The sequence below is a fragment of the Chenopodium album genome, chromosome 14 (genome assembly GCF_948465745.1).
Source record: "Chenopodium album chromosome 14, dcCheAlbu1.1, whole genome shotgun sequence".
Classification (NCBI taxonomy): Eukaryota; Viridiplantae; Streptophyta; class Magnoliopsida; order Caryophyllales; family Amaranthaceae; genus Chenopodium; species Chenopodium album.
Genome location: NC_137847.1, coordinates 45,016,070 through 45,035,290, shown reverse-complemented (window position 1 = coordinate 45,035,290; position 19,221 = coordinate 45,016,070). Strand labels below are relative to the sequence as shown.

General features: G+C 36.0%; 1 protein-coding gene and 2 pseudogenes across 1 annotated transcript; all 3 read left to right on the top strand.

The window, feature by feature from the left end:
• The first annotated feature begins 2,579 nt into the window (after window positions 1–2,579).
• Window positions 2,580–3,491, top strand: LOC145578145 (demethylepipodophyllotoxin synthase pseudogene; annotated as a pseudogene).
• Window positions 3,492–3,910: 419 nt separating this feature from the next.
• LOC145578144 (xanthotoxin 5-hydroxylase CYP82C4-like) lies at window positions 3,911–4,545 on the top strand. The gene has a single exon (XM_081635524.1). The coding sequence runs from the start codon at window positions 3,922–3,924 to the stop codon at window positions 4,543–4,545; it is 624 nt and encodes a 207-aa protein (XP_081491650.1). The 5' UTR covers window positions 3,911–3,921.
• An 831-nt stretch (window positions 4,546–5,376) lies between these two features.
• LOC145578143 (cytochrome P450 CYP82D47 pseudogene) lies at window positions 5,377–7,143 on the top strand (annotated as a pseudogene).
• Window positions 7,144–19,221: the final 12,078 nt, after the last annotated feature.

The following is a 19,221-nucleotide window of genomic DNA, read 5'->3' as shown; positions in this document are numbered from 1 at the left end:
GAAGTGGTAGGAGAATGTGTCCTGGTATATCCTTTGCTCTTCAGGTAATGCAATTTACGCTTGCTAGTTTAGTCCTTGGATTTGAGATTGCGACTCCATCAGATGAACCTGTCGATATGACAGAGCGTTTTGGACTAACAAATGTCAAAGCTACACCACTTGAAGTTGTCCTCACACATCGCCTTCCTCACAATCTGTATTAGTAGCTATGATATTGCAATAAATTTGATCTTCATTTGTGTAACTCTAATAATAACGTTTTGACACTAGCATGCTGTTTTTTTTAGCATTTGCCATATCATGTTTCCATTAGCATTTTAAGCACAAGTAAGCTATCATTGTTTACAAGACCTCTAAAAATACAGAATTTTGAAATTGCATCAATTTCTAATTAAGTAAATTGTGAGATTGGTTTTATGTGTACTTAGCCATTATTCTAGATAAGCCAAGAAAATGGTGTTATGTGCCTTCGAGATTGAAGCCTTCAAGAAGTTCAATTGAGCCTGTACAAAATTCCATCAAGAACGGTTACCACATCCCAGCAGGTACTCATCTCTTTATTAATCCTTACAAAATTCACAGAGACCCTCAAGTGTGGGAACATCCTCTAGACTTTGAGCCTGAAAGATTTCTAACGACTTTCAAGGACTACGATGTTAGAGGCCAAAGTTATGAATATTTGCCATTTGGAAGTGGTAGGAGAATGTGTCCTGGTATATCCTTTGCTCTTCAGGTAATGCAATTTACGCTTGCTAGTTTAGTCCTTGGATTTGAGATTGCGACTCCATCAGATGAACCTGTCGATATGACAGAGCGTTTTGGACTAACAAATGTCAAAGCTACACCACTTGAAGTTGTCCTCACACATCGCCTTCCTCACAATCTGTATTAGTAGCTATGATATTGCAATAAATTTGATCTTCATTTGTGTAACTCTAATAATAACGTTTTGACACTAGCATGCTGTTTTTTTTAGCATTTGCCATATCATGTTTCCATTAGCATTTTAAGCACAAGTAAGCTATCATTGTTTACAAGACCTCTAAAAATACAGAATTTTGAAATTGCATCAATTTCTAATTAAGTAAATTGTGAGATTGGTTTTATGTGTACTTAGCCATTATTCTAGATAAGCCAAGAAAATGGTGTTATGTGCCTTCGAGATTGAAGCCTTCAAGAAGTTCAATTGCACGGCAGTATTGCAAATTTCGACTTGCTGTGAAGCTAATTTGTGCTTAGATTTTATGATAATAATACCGTTTCTTAATATTTGCATTTGAATGTTTTATTACCCTATTCACAATTTCACATTTCACATAAACTATTTTGATTATCTTTAACCTTTTTTCTTTTTTTTTTTTTCTCCTGAAAGATAGAGATTTGTAATTAAGTGGATCTTATTAATCATGTCATCTTAAAGTATACTTAAATCATGTCATCAACTATTATTTATAATTTTTATTGTTTTTTTTACAATTGAACTCATGCATTAACAAACATGAAAATAAAAGTGTTGAAACTACTAAGAAGCATAAGTATTAATCAATTCAGGTTAGTTCCGTATGTTTTATAACACTCACTCTATCCCATAATATAGTGCTCAATTCCAATAGTATTATGATAAAATTCTAAAAAGTATGACAAAATTTTCATTAATATATACAAAAAAAACTTAATCATGTGACATATTGTTTATTTGATTTGTCTCAATATATAGTTTCATTTATGTATCAACTTTTTAAAATTTTGGTTATTGCGAATTTAAAAAATTTGATGCTTATAAGTACGTCTTGAAGACCATGTCAATGGAAATCGACACTATAATATGCAAGGGAAAGATTGGTAGTTAATTTTATTGGATTATTGTAGCTTTTTTATTCTCTATTTGCATTTGTTAGCATGTTATTATGCAGATACATTTCGAGGTACCTAATTTTGAGAATGGCAAATAATAGTGGTTCAAAAACTGCTACTGTATTAAAACATATTTCTAGCTTTAGTGGCATAGTGTTAAAAGTGGTTGTGTTGGAGTTTATCAAATATCTACATGATCAACGAAGTTATAATATCATGCATTACTTAGTGTCATTTAGGATCTATATCAAATTTGAAAACTTCCGTGGGAATGGGAAAAGCTAGCCAAAAGTTTCATTTTCATAGCAGTTCATATTGTCTTTATCTATCTATTAGATGACACAAAAATGAGAAACTTTAGGCTTATATTTATGTAATTTTTCTAGCCTCACACGTCTTCTATTAGTATTCTTGGTAACATTCTCATAAATAGTCATATTGCAACAATTAGATTGCTTATTCTGTCATTAATTAAAGTTATGTACTAATGTGTAATTGCGTTCACCAAAGTAATACATAATATGATAGTTTATAGCAATACTCATAAAATGTGTTTGTCTCATACCTCTAATATGTGATGGTGACCATCATAGGACACCGGGATACTATGAACAACGATCGTTTCAGTCTTTTTCTAAGAAATGTTATCACTACAATTTGTAAGACCATTTGATTTCAGTAACTCTGAAATCTGAAATCAGTCCACAAAAGAAAATCACCTAGAAATGGAGTTACTCAGCTCAATCAGTCTACCAGCTATTTCGATAGGCACGAGCATGCTTGCGTTCATACTATTTCTTTGTAGCCTGAAAAGGAAGACTGATAATGCCAAGCGAAAACCACCACAACCATCAGGTTCATGGCCTATTATCGGCCATCTACCTCTTCTAAGAAGAGGGCTTCCTCACATAATAATGGGGAATTTAGCAGATAAGTATGGTCCGATTTTCATGATGAAGCTTGGTGTCCACCAAGCCTTAGTTGTAAACTCATCAGAGACGGCTAAAGAGTGCCTACAAACCAATGACAGAGTTTTTGCTAGTCGGCCCTGCTCGATGGCTGCAGAGCATTTGGGTTACAATTCTCTCCTTCTGGGATATAGCCCTTATGGCCCGTACTGGCGTGAGTCCAATAATCGGCTTGAGATGTTAGAACGCGAAAGAACATCAGAGGTAAGATCAGTCATAAAAGCCATTTATGAAAGTTATTTAATCAAGCGAAAATTAAGTCCAGGTAATGATAGTAGTTTCATAGTGGATATGAAGCAATGTTTTAATGACATAAGCAGTAATACTTCAGTAAAATTGATAGCTGGAAAGTCACTGAAGGAGTTTTATCCTGGTGAGGAAGAATATAAGAGGTGTACAAAGGCGTTAAGAGATTTTTTCGACTTGGGAGGCGTCTTTGTTCCCTCTGATGCTCTTCCATTTTTGGGGTGGTTGGGTATTGGAGGGTATCAAAAGGCTATGAAGAAAGTCGCAAAGGAAATCAATCATGTAGCTCAAGGTTGGTTGGATGAGCATAAAGCAAGACGACTCTTTGAAGATCAGGGTAAAGAAAAACAGGACTTCATTGATGTAATGCTTGGTATTATCGAAACAAGAAAGAATGATCCTGTATTGCACGAAGCAGATTAAATCATCAAGGCCATTAGCATGGTAAGTAATTCTAATGCACATTAAAAACTTATTTTATAGTACATGATACTTTCTATTTTTTTATTTTTTTTGGGAATATGATCAGATACAGCATAATTCTAACCATCATTATAGGTAAATAATTGCAATGGAGTTAAAAGATAAGTTTGCAACGCAACAATGACTAATGTTAAACAATATAATCCCTCCGCCCCTTACTATTTGCACCATTTGACCCAAAAAGCTCTGACAAAAAGTGAGCCCATGATGCAAACAAAAAGGGATTGTAGAAGTGATAACAGATCTGAATGCATATGCATCCCTTATGTGATTGCTTTATAACTCTAATTTCATCAAATTATTAATGCTGAAGACACTTGATGTGAAAATTTCAAATAATTTGGTTGCATTGATCAACTCTAAATAGGCAATGATACTAGGAGCAACAGACACAACATCAGCAACCTTAACATGGGCATTGTCATTACTATTGAATAATAGAGAATCACTGAAAAAGGCTCAAACTGAGATAGACAACCAAGTAGGAAAAGGCAGGCTAGTCGAAGAATCGGACCTCAAGAAACTAATCTACTTGCAAGCCGTCCTAAAAGAGACTATGAGGCTATATCCAGCCGTGCCACTAACACAACGCGAAGCCATTACAGACTGTACCGTGAGTGGTTACCAGATCCTTGCAGGCACTCAACTCTTTATCAATATTTCAAAGATACAAAGGGACCCGAAACTGTGGATTGATCCATTGGAGTTTCGGCCTGAAAGGTTTCTTACTACACATACAGAATGTGATGTCAGAGGTCAAAACTTTGAACTCATTCCTTTTGGAAGTGGCAGAAGAAGTTGTCCTGGAATAACTTATGCTCTTCTGTCCATGCAATTTGCATTAGCCAATTTACTCCATGCTTTCGATGTATCGCCTCTATCTGATGAAGCTGTCGACATGAATGAAGGTTTTGGAATTACCAACTTGAAAGTCACAGCACTTAAAGTCCTCCTCAATCCGCGTCTCCAGGACCATGTTTACACACTTTATTAGTCCGAGAATGGTTGTTGATTCATCGCCACCAATAGAATTTATATGTACTTGTCAAACTAATAATAATAAGATTCTTTCCTCATGTATTGCACGGGTTCTAAATTGAAATTATGATTAGTGGGATGAATTTGTAGTACTATATATTTTATCACCAACAATCCAGGTCAAGAAAAATGGTTTTCAGATTTTCACCTTTGAAGTGATGAGAGGAAAGAAAAGACTTTTAATGAATCAAATCCCTCCATTGTTGGAGAGATTTGGAAGGAAAATGAAAGGTCTCCTTCTCCCTCCCCTTACCTCCCTTTCCCTTCCCTCTTTTTCCTTCCCCTCCCTTTTCCTTCACTATTGTTATCCAAACATAGTGTGAAGGATTTGACAAGTCAAGAAAAATGTTTACATTAGTGATAATGATAATTGACATCTACAGATTCAAATATCTTTAGTATTACTCAAAAATTATACCACATGATAAACCGTCTTGATTTGACCAGTTTTTAGTAGTATACAATGTTCAAAATGTACATCAATTGTCAAAAGTTTACAAAATTTCAAATGAATCATTTCCTATTCGCAACCCCTTGGCAAATCAATAGTCAAAAACTTGCAAAATTTCAAATGAATCATTTCCTATTCGCAACCCCTTGGCAAATCAATAGTCAAAAACTTACAAAATTTCAAATGAATCATTTCCTATTCGCAACCCCTTGGCAAATCAATCATGTCGTGTTCCCTACTAAAACTAATGAACATAACAATATAACATAGAATAGTCATCAAACATCAAATAATATTAGCAACCAAAATCTTAGTTGAGATCACCAAAGAAATTTTATGGAGTTTCACAACCACATAAAGCACCCGGCTGAAGCCGTGAGCGTCCTAGCCATCATTCTATTCCTTTACTGCCTATTAAGATGGAAAAGTAACACTAATAAGGCCAGAAAAATGCCACCCGAACCATCTAGTTCTTGGCCTTTTATTGGCCATCTACATCTTCTAGGAAGGCTTCCTCACATAAGCTTAGGAGAATTAGCTGATAAATATGGTCCAATTTTCATGATCAATCTTGGTGTAAACCGCACCTTGGTTGTTAGCTCAGGAGAGATGGCGAAAGAGTGCTTAGACGGTATCAATGGCAACGTATTTGCAAACCGGCCTATAAAATCCTTTGTCAAACTTGTGACTTACAATGCAGCCATGTTTGGCTTCAGTCAATATGGGCAATACTGGCGTGAGCAACGTAAGATTGCAATCGTTGAGATCTTGTCCAATCATCGCATAGAGATGTGCAAAGATGTAAGGATCTCAGAGGTACGATCAGCCATAAAAGTCCTCTATGATAACTGTCAGATTACAGAACTATCACCTTCTGGTTCTGCATCAGTTGACATGTCAGAGTGGTTAAAAGACTTGAGCTTGAATATTATAGTAAAGCAAATTTCAGGAAAGACTTTGAAGGAATCCTGCCAAGGTAAGGAATATAATCGGTGTACAAAAGCAATCGAGGATTTCTTCCAATTGGCAGGTGCTTTTGTTCCTGCTGATGCAGTTCCCTTCTTGAGGTGGTTCGATTTTGGAGGATATGAAAAAGAGATGAAGAGGGTTGCAAAAGAGATGGATCGCCTACCTCAAAGATGGTTGGAGGAGCACAAAATAGCAAGAAGCTCTAATACGGCACAAAAAAATCAGGATTTTATAGATGTGCTGCTTAGTACATTTGAAACAGAACAGCAAAAGCCTTCTGAATTTGATACAGAAACCATCATTAAAGCAACATGTATGGTAAGTATATTTATACGTATATGATTTCATATTTATCAGTTAACAAATCTTAATTAATTCTAGAAGATAAATTCTAGAAGATAAATAATGAGAACAATACTTATAAACAGGTTATGATTTATTAGTTGTTACAGGTTGAAATAAATCAAAATAAGATTAATGTGAGAAATGATTTAATAAAATTTCTTCTCCTAGACGGTGATATTAGCAGGAGCAGAAACCACATCAGTGACCTTAATATGGACGCTGTCATTGCTACTCAACAATAAAGACGTCATGAACAAGACTCGAGCTGAAATAGACACTGTGGTGGGCAAAGAAAGACAGGTAAATGAATCAGACCTCACAAAGTTAGTCTATTTGCAAGCAGTTCTTAAGGAGAGTATGCGACTTTACCCTGCTGGACCACTTTCAGTCCCTCGAGAATCCATTACAGACTGCACCGTGAACGGTTACCACATCTCAGCAGGTACTCAGCTGTTTGTTAATCTTCACAAAATACAGAGAGATCCAAAAGTGTGGGATAATCCATTGGACTTCCAACCTGAAAGGTTGCTGACGACATACAAGGACTACGATGTTAGAGGCCAAAATTATGATTTTTTGCCATTTGGAGGTGGTAGAAGGATGTGTCCTGGTAAATCCTTTGCTCTTCGAGCCATGCAGTTTATCGTTGCTAATTTGGTACATGGGTTTGAGATCTCTACTCCATCAGATGAACCCGTCGACATGACTCAAGGTTTTGGACTAAGCAACGTCAAAGTTAAACCGGTTGAGGCTATCCTCATACGTCGCCTTCCTCACAACCTTTATTAAATATGAATAAACTTACTATGGTTTCCTATCCATTGATCTTCATTTGAGTACTACTATGTTAGCAGTTTGTACTGATACCGCATGCTGTTTGTTATTAGCATTATCATATCAATTTTCACTTCGCTTCTATGTATTTATATCAAAATTAATCGCACTTCTATTTATTTCTATAAAAAGAATATGACAATTACCAGCTTATTGTTCTATCAAGGAAATGTTTTCGTCTGAAATTTTTTCTATGGAGGCGGATGCATGATGCTCTGGAAAAAAAAACATCACATATAGTTGTATTGTAATGAATATATAGTTGTTTTATAAAGAACATATAGCTATTTTTGAAAAAGAAAAAAAAAAAAAACTTCCAACTTTATGTTCTTCATATGTATCTAAAGAATATCCCTAATATTAATAAAAAAAAACATGATAATTAGAGGTGATCAATTTTGGCTCGGTCCGATCTGCTCGAAAATAGAGCGGGTTTGGGCAAGCCTAAAAATGCATTTTTAGTTAAAAATCCAAACCCGCCCGAAAAAAAATTCCGAAAAGCCCACTTCATTTTCCGGGTTTGGGCACGAGATATTATGTTAAGGCTCGGCCCGACCCGAATTTTTGATCACCTCTAATGATAATATAATAATGAACATTATTTTTCTTCAAAATAAAAAAGATAATGAACATTATTTTTATTCAACCACCATAATCTAAAGACAAAATTCAAAAAACATTTCGAAATAAACAATTAACATTATGTCACAAATAAAAGTACATTATACAGACAATCAAAGAACATTATTTAACAGCATGTTATGTTATCTATAATTATATAACATGTTCTTTTCACTTTAACTGAATGTTCTTTACATTCCTATACAGTGTTATTTACAACTCTATAACATGTTCGTTTCACTTTAACTAAATGTTCTTTACGTTTCTATATAATGTTCTTTTCGCTTTTTTTTTTTAAAAAAGAATGCACCATGCGTATCGTGCATCCGCCTGTAGGAACCACCAATTGCTTCCATTCAGCAGAATACTTCATCAACTTTTATTCCTAATTTTAGTAGCCTAACTAATTGTTCTACGGGAAAATGTTTCGTGTACCCCTAAGGTTTTAAAAAATGCACCGTGTACCCTTGAAAACTTTCAAATGCACCATGTACCCCTGACGTTTGTAAATAAATGCACCAAATAGCCCTAATCCTCTAACAAAAGCACATATCATTGACTTATCAAATTAAAATCATGCCCACACATTGACTCACTTTTAGTACTTTATATTTATGTAGTAAAACCGCCTAAAAGCATAAATTACATTAAAATTTAAACTCTGTCAATCATTCTAAATCCTAAACTTTTGGGTGTTAGAATTTGCTTTATTAATTAAGTTTACTTATACTTAAATGATTTAGCATTAAAGTAACATTAAACTATAATAATTTCATATAATTTGATACTTAGAGAGTCTCAATTTAACAAAATTAACATTTATTGTAACTTTAAGAGTATTTGGTGCAATTTTATACAAACCTCAAAGGTACACGTTCAGGTGCATTTTTCTAAACCTCAGGGGTTCATGAAACAATTTCCCTTAAAGAGGAAATCTTTTCTTCCTTTCGAATTTGTGGAAAGCCACACTATTGACATGAACCGTTGCATATTGCATTATTGTACCATATTAGTCTGTCATGTATCCTGATAATGTTTAAATAGAGTACAAATTACTATTCAATTTTGGACCACTTTGTGTAAAAAAATTCCAAGAGAAATTTAATCTTTTGTTAAAATGTTATAATTCCCTAGTCCTTCATGTCATCTTCACCTATCTACATCAAATGACTCTGAAGACATTATTGTACATTTGTATTAGCCCCACACATAAATGAACATTTTCAGTATTCACTAGCTTAGGCAATGTTGGCATATTGCAGTAATGTCAATTGCTTAATCCCTTTTCCAATAATGCAATGTTACTAATTATAGATTTACTAGGGCAGTCAACGCACGCGTTGCGCGCGGGATGATAAGTCCTTTCGGCTTAATTTTTCTTGGCTTGTATTTGCACTTTATATGGCTAAAGCACTAGTAAGACCAGATTTATCTATCTATTGTTTCGGCTTAATTTTTCTTGGCTTGTGTTTGCACTTCACATGAAAAGGACAAGATATTTGACTCAAAAATACCAAATACTATAGTAGTGAGGAAGAGAAAGCATCTAGACGATCCGGTAGCTTTTCATAAAGATAACATACGATTTTAGAAGCAACATGTTAACACTTTATATAGGAATTTACGGTGCTAATATATCTTTTGCGCTCATTGACCTAATTGGAAACAACAAGGTACAACATATAGCAGTCAAAGGTACATCACAATACATAGTAATGGCATTAATATATAATACTCAGTACTCAGATACACATGATTTAACAATGCTCAGAAGTTAACAATTAATTGGAAAATAAACTCGAACAAAATGCTTCTAAGAATTTAGTTTTGCAGTAATATTAGCTCTATGCAGCTCCACTTGTAACCTCTTTGTCCATCCTTGATAATTTCCTTGAATCCTTGCTTGCTTTCTTCCCCTTTTCACCGTAGTCAATTTGGTTTCCTAACTTCCTAGTATATCTATTTCGACACAATCATAGGTTATTTTCACTAGTCTCAATTTCCTTTAATTTAAACACAATTATGGGTTAGTTGTTATTTTTTGCCTTCACAAAATAAAGAAAAAAAATGCCAACATAATGCAATACATTTTGTGTCCATTGACTAATGTTGTCATGTAATTATATCATAACCCCATTCAATATAAAGAATTTTAAAGATTATTATTCCATTCTCCAATTAATTTCTAATTAATTGTGGGTCTTTCAAATTCATCCATCTAATTGAGTCGCCAAGCTCTACTTCATACGAGGGTAATAAGGTAACAAATATTTTAAGGGGTATAATGGTCCGTGTACTATTCATAAGAACAATCTCCTACTTTTTATAAGGTAGGGATAGTATACAAAGTTACATTCACGAAAACACTACAAAATCTAATGAGTTTTGTTCACTAAATATGTGTTAGTGCGTCTGAAATATGATAGTTATCGCTATTATGACCATCACTATTCTTAAAATCAATGGTTGATTTTTCCTTTTTTTAAAATGCTTGGTCAAACTTTTTTTTTTTTTTTATTTTTTCTTCTTTCTGGAAATTAGGTTTTGATTTTCGAAAATCTTATTTTTTTTATTTTCATAATTATTTTAACAAAATCATTTTTTTTTACTAAAATCCAAACATAAGATTAAACTAAAAAAAAAAAAGAAAAAACTATTCTTCATTGTTCTTCAAGGTTCTTCATCCATGGAAGAAATTAATCACCAATTCATAATTTTTAATTTGTCTCCTAAATACATTCACACATCGACGGAGATTAAAAATATGCCTCAATCTACACAACTTATGCGAAATTTTAAGGTTTCTGAAATCGGGGTTCTAGCTAATATGGGTTGATTTTAATCTTATAATAATATTGGAAAAATTGTCAAGAATAAAACCACCTTTCAGCGGTCTTCCAAAAATAAAACGACCTTTTGATTATTTCGGAATAAAATGACCTTTGACATGAATCTTCTTTAAATAGGATAAAAAACCGGTAACCTGTTTCAAAGGTTAACTCGGACACGTGCACATAGTGATTGCTTAGGTTTATTATTTTTATTTTTATTTTTCAAATTTTGTTTTTTTTAAGTAAAATGATTTAATTAAATAAAACTTAATTATATATATATATAAAAAAAGAACAAAAACAAAAAAAAACCTCTCCTCCCGTCAATACTACTTATCCGCTTCCCTATTTCAACTGCCTCCCCCTGCTACAGCACCACCGGCAACGATCCCCACCATCTTCTCCTCCGTGAAGCTCCACCGGCACCGGTCCCTTCCCCCTCTACCTCCTCTCCCGCAACGCCACTCATCCCCCTCCCTATCCCGCACCGCCCCAAGCCCTCACTCTTCTCCGCAATATCGAATGTTTTTTATGGGCTGTTGGTCATGAAAGGATGAAGATTTAGGCTGATGTTCTGGGCGGTTGGAGCTGGGAAGGCGATTATGGTGTGATTTGGCGGCTGTTTTATGTTGTCGGTGATTGGGCTGGTGGTTGGATCTCACGGTGGAAGGCTAGGATAGGGTTTTGGCCGGGATGGTAAGCAGGGGTAGGATTCGTTGGGGCTATCACGGGTGTGGGGTCTGTTGGTGGATTTTGGTGACTAGGTGGTGGATGAAGGTCGGGATTTGGCTGGGCTTGTGGGTGGAGATGATGGGTTACGGTTGGTGGTAGCTGGGCGGTGATGGGGTAGGACTGATGATTTTTTTTAATAAAATAAGTCTTTCTTTTTTTGTGAAGCCGAAGGGCAAGCCCCAAGAATAAAGGAAACTACAAACTAGAAGGAAAAAAAAACGAAGACACATAAACAAACTAAAAAGAAAAAACAAAGCAAGAAACTAAAACTAAAAAAAACAATACACTAGATGTAGGGGTGTTAAAAAATACCCGACCCAAATGACCCGACCCGATGACCCGGTGTAAAGTAGTCGGATATTTTTTAAAAAAATTTGTCAGTTTTCGGGTCAGGTACCCGACCAGGGAAATCTGTGTTGCTATCGGGTCGGGTCATAGGCCGATCTATGTTGCTCACGGGTACCCGAAATACCTGTTAAGTCTTTTTTTTTTCCTTCTGGAATCTTCAATAACTGTTTTTACTTGTTAGGGTTTATAGTTTATTGTCTTTCCAATTTTTACCCTCTACCCAGCCGTTTTCCTCTTCTCTCTTTCTTTCTATGGTTTTCCACTAATCTCCATCTATACCTCTCTCTTTCTCTTATATATATATATATATATATATATATATATATATATATATATATATATATATATATATATATATATATATATATATATATATATATATATATATATATATATATATATATATATATTCATCGGTGGGTGGTTCGATTTTTGTGAAAGGGTCTTTATTTTGGGTTATAATTAAAGAAAGATGGTGGTTGATAGTACTAGGTCTTCAATTTCTGGGTTAGAATCAGGGGAGGAAGATGCTGTATAATGGTTGGTGTTGATGAATGATGATGATAGTTGGTGTTGGTGAATAATGTCAGCTACTAACGAAAATCTGGATTTCTTTTTTTTTTTTTTTAATTTAATTTAATCTTCAATACAGTAAAAGATCTAATTTAGTTGTAATTGACTTCTTCCAATTGTATGTAAATTTTGTTGTTCTTAACTTCTTCTAATTGTGTGAAGTTTGGGTAGTGATTGTTAGATTGTTTATAATTTTTCACATTTTGGAAAAATTACTGTCATATCAAATTAGAACATCCGGGTACCCTGTGACCCGAAAAAATCGGGTACTCGAAATCCGGGTACCCAACTTTCTCTGGTCGGGTCATGGGCCGAGTTTTAAACTACTCGGAGATCCGGGTACCGGCTATTTCGGGTACCCAAAAACCCGGGTACCCGGATCTGAACACCCCTAACTAGATGTCATCCCTAGAAGGGACCATCCTAGGTATCGCTAAACCACCCAAATCCTCCAATAAAATAGTACGAAGACCCAATGGGGCCGCCTCAAAGAGCACTGATGGGCGTTAGAATGGTCGCACATTCCACACTCAATCAAACTCACTTATAAACAAACATCCTACAAACTAAGCATAATGACAAGTAAGAGTTCGGTCCACAAGGAACGGGATATGGTTGCTAAAGATCTTAACACTTAAACTAATTCGAAGTCTTTGGTGAAATGAGGGTTCGTCAAGTAGACAAACAAATTATGGTTCTAAAATGATGGATTAAAGACACTAGGGAATGAGATTCACTCAACCAAGACAATTATGCAAACGGGGAGTAAAATAGACAAAATATAGCAAGGACTATATGTAAGATCAACCTCATACAATTAAGAAACAACTCACACTACTAAACTTAGATTCCTCATTAGTTTAGCAATAGAAGATACATAATCAAATTGCAATAAGTAATGCCATGCTCTATTCACATTTCCATGTCAAACTAAGCATATCATGCTATCAAGCTCCTAAATCAAGGGTAGCTAATCCTATCATGAAGAAAAAACAAGCAATCTCATACAATCAATTTAATTGCAATTCAAATATCAATGCTACTCCCACATTTGCATAACTAACCTAAAAGGTTGAGCTTCACCCAACCCTTAGCAAGAAGACTACTCACAACTCATATTTATCAACATGCAAACAAGTATTAGGGTTTTAACTAGTTCAATAATTGGGGAAAAATGGTTAACAATTGAATTCACTATCATCCAACAACAAATTATCAAGAACTAAAAGGATTCAAGTAACATGCAAACACCAAGTAAAATATGAAATTCAGTAGAAGAAGGTTGAAGAAATTACTAATTGAAGCTTCAAATGTTGATTACAAAGTGTCAAATCTTGAGAATAATTCTTGAATTTCACTAATACAATGATTGGATTTGATGAAAACTAAGCTAAATTAACTAAGAGGAATGTTTCAAACTAAGAGGAGTTTCTAAAAACTAGGCTACTGCTCTCCCTCTACAAATGAGCTAAAGGGGAAGTATTTATACTCCCCGAAACACATAGGAAAATTCATTAAAATAAAACGGATTTACAGCGAGGAGCGCCCGCTCCATAATGAGGACGCCCGCTCCACAATGAGGACGCCCGCTCCTCAGCTAGCAACGCCCGCTCCTGGGTCCTGCACGCCCTCTCCAACCTGCTTCAGAGAAAGTCAGAATTCAAAACATCGAGGAGGAGTGCCCGCTCCAGAGGCTCTGCACGCCCGCTCCCCTGCTCTTCAGCTTGTGGCAGATTCAATCTTCAAGGGAGGAGCACCCGCTCTGAGGAGAGTGCACGCCCGCTCTTCAAAGGGTTGGATTTTGGGCAGAATGTTGCTTAAGTTGAGGAGCGCCCGCTCCAGAGGAGGTGCACGTTCGCTCCTCCTGGAGCGGGCTCTCCTTTCTTTGTCTTCAGGCCATGTACATCACTCAATGCTTTGAGTGCTTGTCAAATTGAGATATAGTACCTGAAGCCATGGACAAACATAAGCAAAGAAAGGGGCGAAGCCGAGATACAACATTTTCATTCAAGAACGGGTTAGAAAGAGGGGAAAAGATTGCAAAATTGGGTTAAAATTAACACAATAAGTGGTCAAATAAACCACTTATCAAACACCAACTTTTCATCTTGAGAAACGCCATGGTTAGCAAGCCAGTCAGCCACCCTATTCGCTTCCCGAAAGCAATGCTCAATCCTCACTTTCCACCCATTCCTCCTAATTAAAGCCTTACATTTACGAATGATGAGAATGTAAGGAGATCTAGTAGGATTATCTCCCAACAGTAGGCATACCACCACCTCTGAATCTATCCTCACTTGCACCTTTCGATGCCCTCCATTCCAGGATAAAGCAAGCCCTCTAAGAACAGCCAACAACTCGGCCTTAGTGCAGCTGCAAGTCCTACAATTCATTGCAAATAGCTCCAGAACTTCACCAAAGTGATCTCGAATGACCCCCCCGCACCTGCAGGTCCCGGGTTGCCTTTGGCAGCCCCATTAGTTTGTAGTTGTACCCACTCCAACGGGGGACCTTCCCACCTAATAAAGGCTTCAACATGTTTCCTTTTTCCTCGAGTTCGAGCATCCTTCTTAGCATAGGCAATGCGGATATCACCAACTCTAGCATGGATAAAACTCTCTTGATCTAAAGGAATTGAAACATCTCTATCAAAACTTCTAGAATTCCTCCACTTCCAAAACCACCAGCAATTAACGAAAAAGTATAAAGGCCATCCTTCCATGTCTATATCCTTCGAATGCTTAAGATTTATTAACAGCTAATCTTGAAAAGGAAGGATAAAGCTCGATAATTGCACATCCACCCCTAACTTACGCCAAACTGCTCTAGCTGCAAGGCATTGTCTAAGTATATGCTCGATGATTTCCTCAACATAACCACACACCATACACCTTGGATCATTAGTCTAATGTCGAAGGAACCTAGCAGCATATTATCACATTTAGACCTATAAATTTTCGACCCAACCCGTAAACTAAACATGGGCACGTGCCGCCGCGGGCCGTGCCTGGCCGTGCCGGGGTGGTGGCCGTGCCGTGCCTGAAATTGGCACACCCCAGCCCACGGCACGGCCCACGTGCCTAGCGGGCCGTGCCGTGCCGAGCCGCGGGCCAAACCGTGCCACTCTTTTTTTTTTTTTTTTTAAAAAAAAAAATAAATGATAAAAAAAACGAATTAAAAACAACAATGCATATAATAAAAAAAAATACGAGTCCGATAATCCGAAAACACAAAAAATTGAAGAATAACTTATTTTATTATATGACGGTAGCGAGTACGAATGTACGATAATTCAATAATACAAAATTACAAAATAAGTGATGATAATTAAAAATCGTGCAATAGTGTATGAATATTGAATAACTTCATTTATTCTACGGAATACGAAGTTCGATAATACAAAAAGAATACAATAGTGTATAATGTAAATATGTAATCATGTAATTATTATTGGTCGTCTTCGTCTTCTCCTTCGTCTTCATCTTCATCTTCGTCTCCTAGAGGTTCAAGTTCATCCGCCAATTGAGTGGATTGAGAAGTATGAGAACTAAAAGAAGTCGACGTTCCTTCATCGTCATCGTTTTGTGCATAAGTACGATCTTGAGAACGAGTTTCGGCATCCAACCAATCCTTGAAGCAAACACACATTTCAAGTGTTTCGGGTTTTAGTCTTGTTCTTCTATCGTCTAGAACTCTTCCCGACGCACTAAAAGCTCTTTCGGAAGCAACGGAGGAGACTTGGATAGCAAAAATATCACGAGCCATTGCCGACAAAATTGGATGTTTCACGGCTTGTGATTTCCACCAATCGAGGATGTCGAGGCCAAACTTCTCTTCATCGTCCATGCCTTTCATGAAGTCGTAACTTAAGTACATTTGCAACTCCGAAACATCGCTTTGTGTTCTCCTAGATGATGATGATTCTGTACCTGAATACTTAGACATCAAGTTAGCAGCTTGTGCAAATAAACCTTTGGCCCGTTTACTTACATTTTTGGATGTTTGAGAAGGGGCAAATCGAGACATGGTTCCATATTTACTTTCATAAACTCTATATAAATTAAAAAACTCATCCGTCACCTTATTCTTAAAAGTTTCAACATCATCTTCAAAATTCATGTTACCATAATAAATATCAATTAATAAAAAGGTGCCATCATATTTTTGTCTAGGATCTAAAATAGAAGCAAAAATATAAATCATAGGAATATCGGTGTAATATTTACGCCATTTATCCTCCATGGATGGAAGATATCCACGATAAACATGTTGTGATCGGCCATAAACGGCTAGTTTTCCAACGGTAAGGCACGGGCCGTGCCGGGCCGTGCCTGGCTTCGTGTCGGGCCGTGCCGGCGGGTCGTGCCAGCGTGCCGGCCACCGTGCCACCCGCCGTGCCACGTGCCATGCCCGTGCCGGAATCCGGATTTTTGTTCACGGCACGGCCCACGGCCCACAGGTGGGCCGTCGTGCCGTGCCGTGCCGCCACCCGTGCCCGTGCCGGGCCGTGCCGGAGTCGTGCCGGGCCCGTGCCGCCCGCGTGTCGGCACGGCCCGTGCCCACCTTTACCGTAAACCCAACACGTAAACTTGACCCAAACCCGACCTGTTTTTGTGGGTCTTGAACAAAATTTTTGACACATAATAACCCAATTTAACTCGAACCCGTTTAACCCGTAAATTTGTGGGTCAAACCCAACTCAAACCCGACTTGTTGACCCAATATTATGTTTTATTTGAAAATTAATACCTAGTTAATTGGTTAAGTTTGATCATTTGTCTATCATCGTTCCGATATTCATTTCTTTTTCTCATTTACCTATCTCATTTAACTCTTGCTTAAGTCCACACCAATCACCTCCAACACCATCTATCGACCCACACAAATTGCATCCGCATAACTCATATCGCCGTTAGTCCGTCACCACTGATTGATAGGTCTATTATGTTGAGAGATATTATACTCCTAATATATAATAATGTTGGTCTCTCCTTTAAATTTTGTGATGTTCAAAAGTTTCAATTTTATTAACATTTTAGATGAGTTAGGAATTAATGTACTGTGTTGAAATGGTGACGATTTAAATTATGTAAAGGCATCTCATGACTAAAAATATATTAGAGAGAATAATTGATTAAATAACGTAGGGAAAAAATGCAATGTAAGCCGGAAAAAACAGAAATTTCTAAAAATTAGCAAAAAAAATTTAAATACATAGTAAAAAAAATTGTTTTAAATCCATTTGGTTGAACTGAACCCGAAACTTTGGGTTAGGGTTGAGCATTTCACGACCCCTGACCCGACCTAAAATGGTCCGTGACCCGAACCGAACTCGACCCGATTTACTAGAGATGCCAATTCGGGTAAACGGGTCGGGTTTGGATCTGACTAAGTGTGGGTCAATTTTGGTTAATATCGTAACCTATGCGGGTCGGCCGGGTTCGGGTTAGGTCATGCTTGAGTCGGGTTATGTTGGATCTTACATCTTATCAGGTTTCGGTCGGGTTTAGGCCAGGTTAATAACAAGTCGAGTTACATTCGGGTCGGGTGAATAATAGGTCAGCTATAATTCGGGTTTTCATGGGTTATAACGAGTTACGGTCATTTTTGAATTCGGGTAAGGTTCAATTCAAGTCAATAATTTGCAGGTTATAATCAGGTCGGGTCATTTTCTGGTTCAAGTTGGGTTCGGTTCAAGTCAATAATTTGAGGGTTATAATCAGGTCGGATCATTTCCAAGTATATAAATATTTTTTAATTTTTTTATATTAAAGAAAATTATTGACTTGAACCTGACTTGGAAATGATCCGACCATAATAATTTGCCGGTTATGATCAGGTTGGGTCATTCTCGGGTTCAAGTTGGGTTCGGTTCAAGTCATATATATATATATATATATATATATATATATATATATATATATATATATATATATACATATATATATATATATATATATATATACATATATATATATAGGATTGTATCGGCTATACAAATGCCCATAATAATTTACGTTACAATTGCTATATATATATATATATATATATAGGATTGTATCGGCTATACAAATGCCCATAATAATTTACGTTACAATTGCTACAACCTGTTTATGTACTTGATACAGCATAAATCAAATTTAATGTAAAACTATCCAAAATTTTGCTCAAAAATTTAATATTCCATTTTATATAATTAATAACAAACTTTATATACAATTTTTTTTTTTACTAACTTACTATAAGCAAGTTTAAAAAAAATTAAAAATATTGACTAAACTTACTAGCTATCTGTTTTTTCAATGAAAAAAAAAAAAAAAAAAAAAACTTCGCAATACTCCAAAGTTTGAGCTTTATCCCATTTGATCACCTCCATATATGAGATATAAGCATGATTCCCAAAATATATGATGGTCCAATATGTATAATAATCACTGACGATCAGCAGCCATACCATCAATGTTGACTTGTTTATGCTTTAAAACGTAGGTAACCAACGTATCGCGTATCTCATCAATCATTTCTTGATTGTAAGTAGCGGGAACTTGGGGGAAATACTGCAAATCATGAATTATTTTTAGATTAGTCATATAAATTAAATTGTAGACGTATCAAGAATATTTTAATATTTTTAGAGATTATACTATACAGTATACAGTACATGTCATTAAAACATATATAAAGTACATGCCTAGTTGGATGGTCATATTATCATTAATCTTGGTACAACTCCATGTGTGCACCGCGTGATTTAAAGAGAAGGCAATGTAATATATGCTTGCTATAACTCTTCTAAATTAATAAATAAAGCTGCACCTATATTCACAACAACATACAGCTAGGACAAAACATGCAAAATTGAAACCCACAACTTCATAAGGGCATGGAAAGAAGCTCAAGTCTATACATCAGAAACCTCACAACAGGA

What these genes read in the sequence shown, in the direction of transcription:
- LOC145578144 (XM_081635524.1), top strand. Translation starts at nt 3,922, where the DNA reads ATGATACTAGGAGCAACAGACACAACATCAGCAACCTTAACATGGGCA.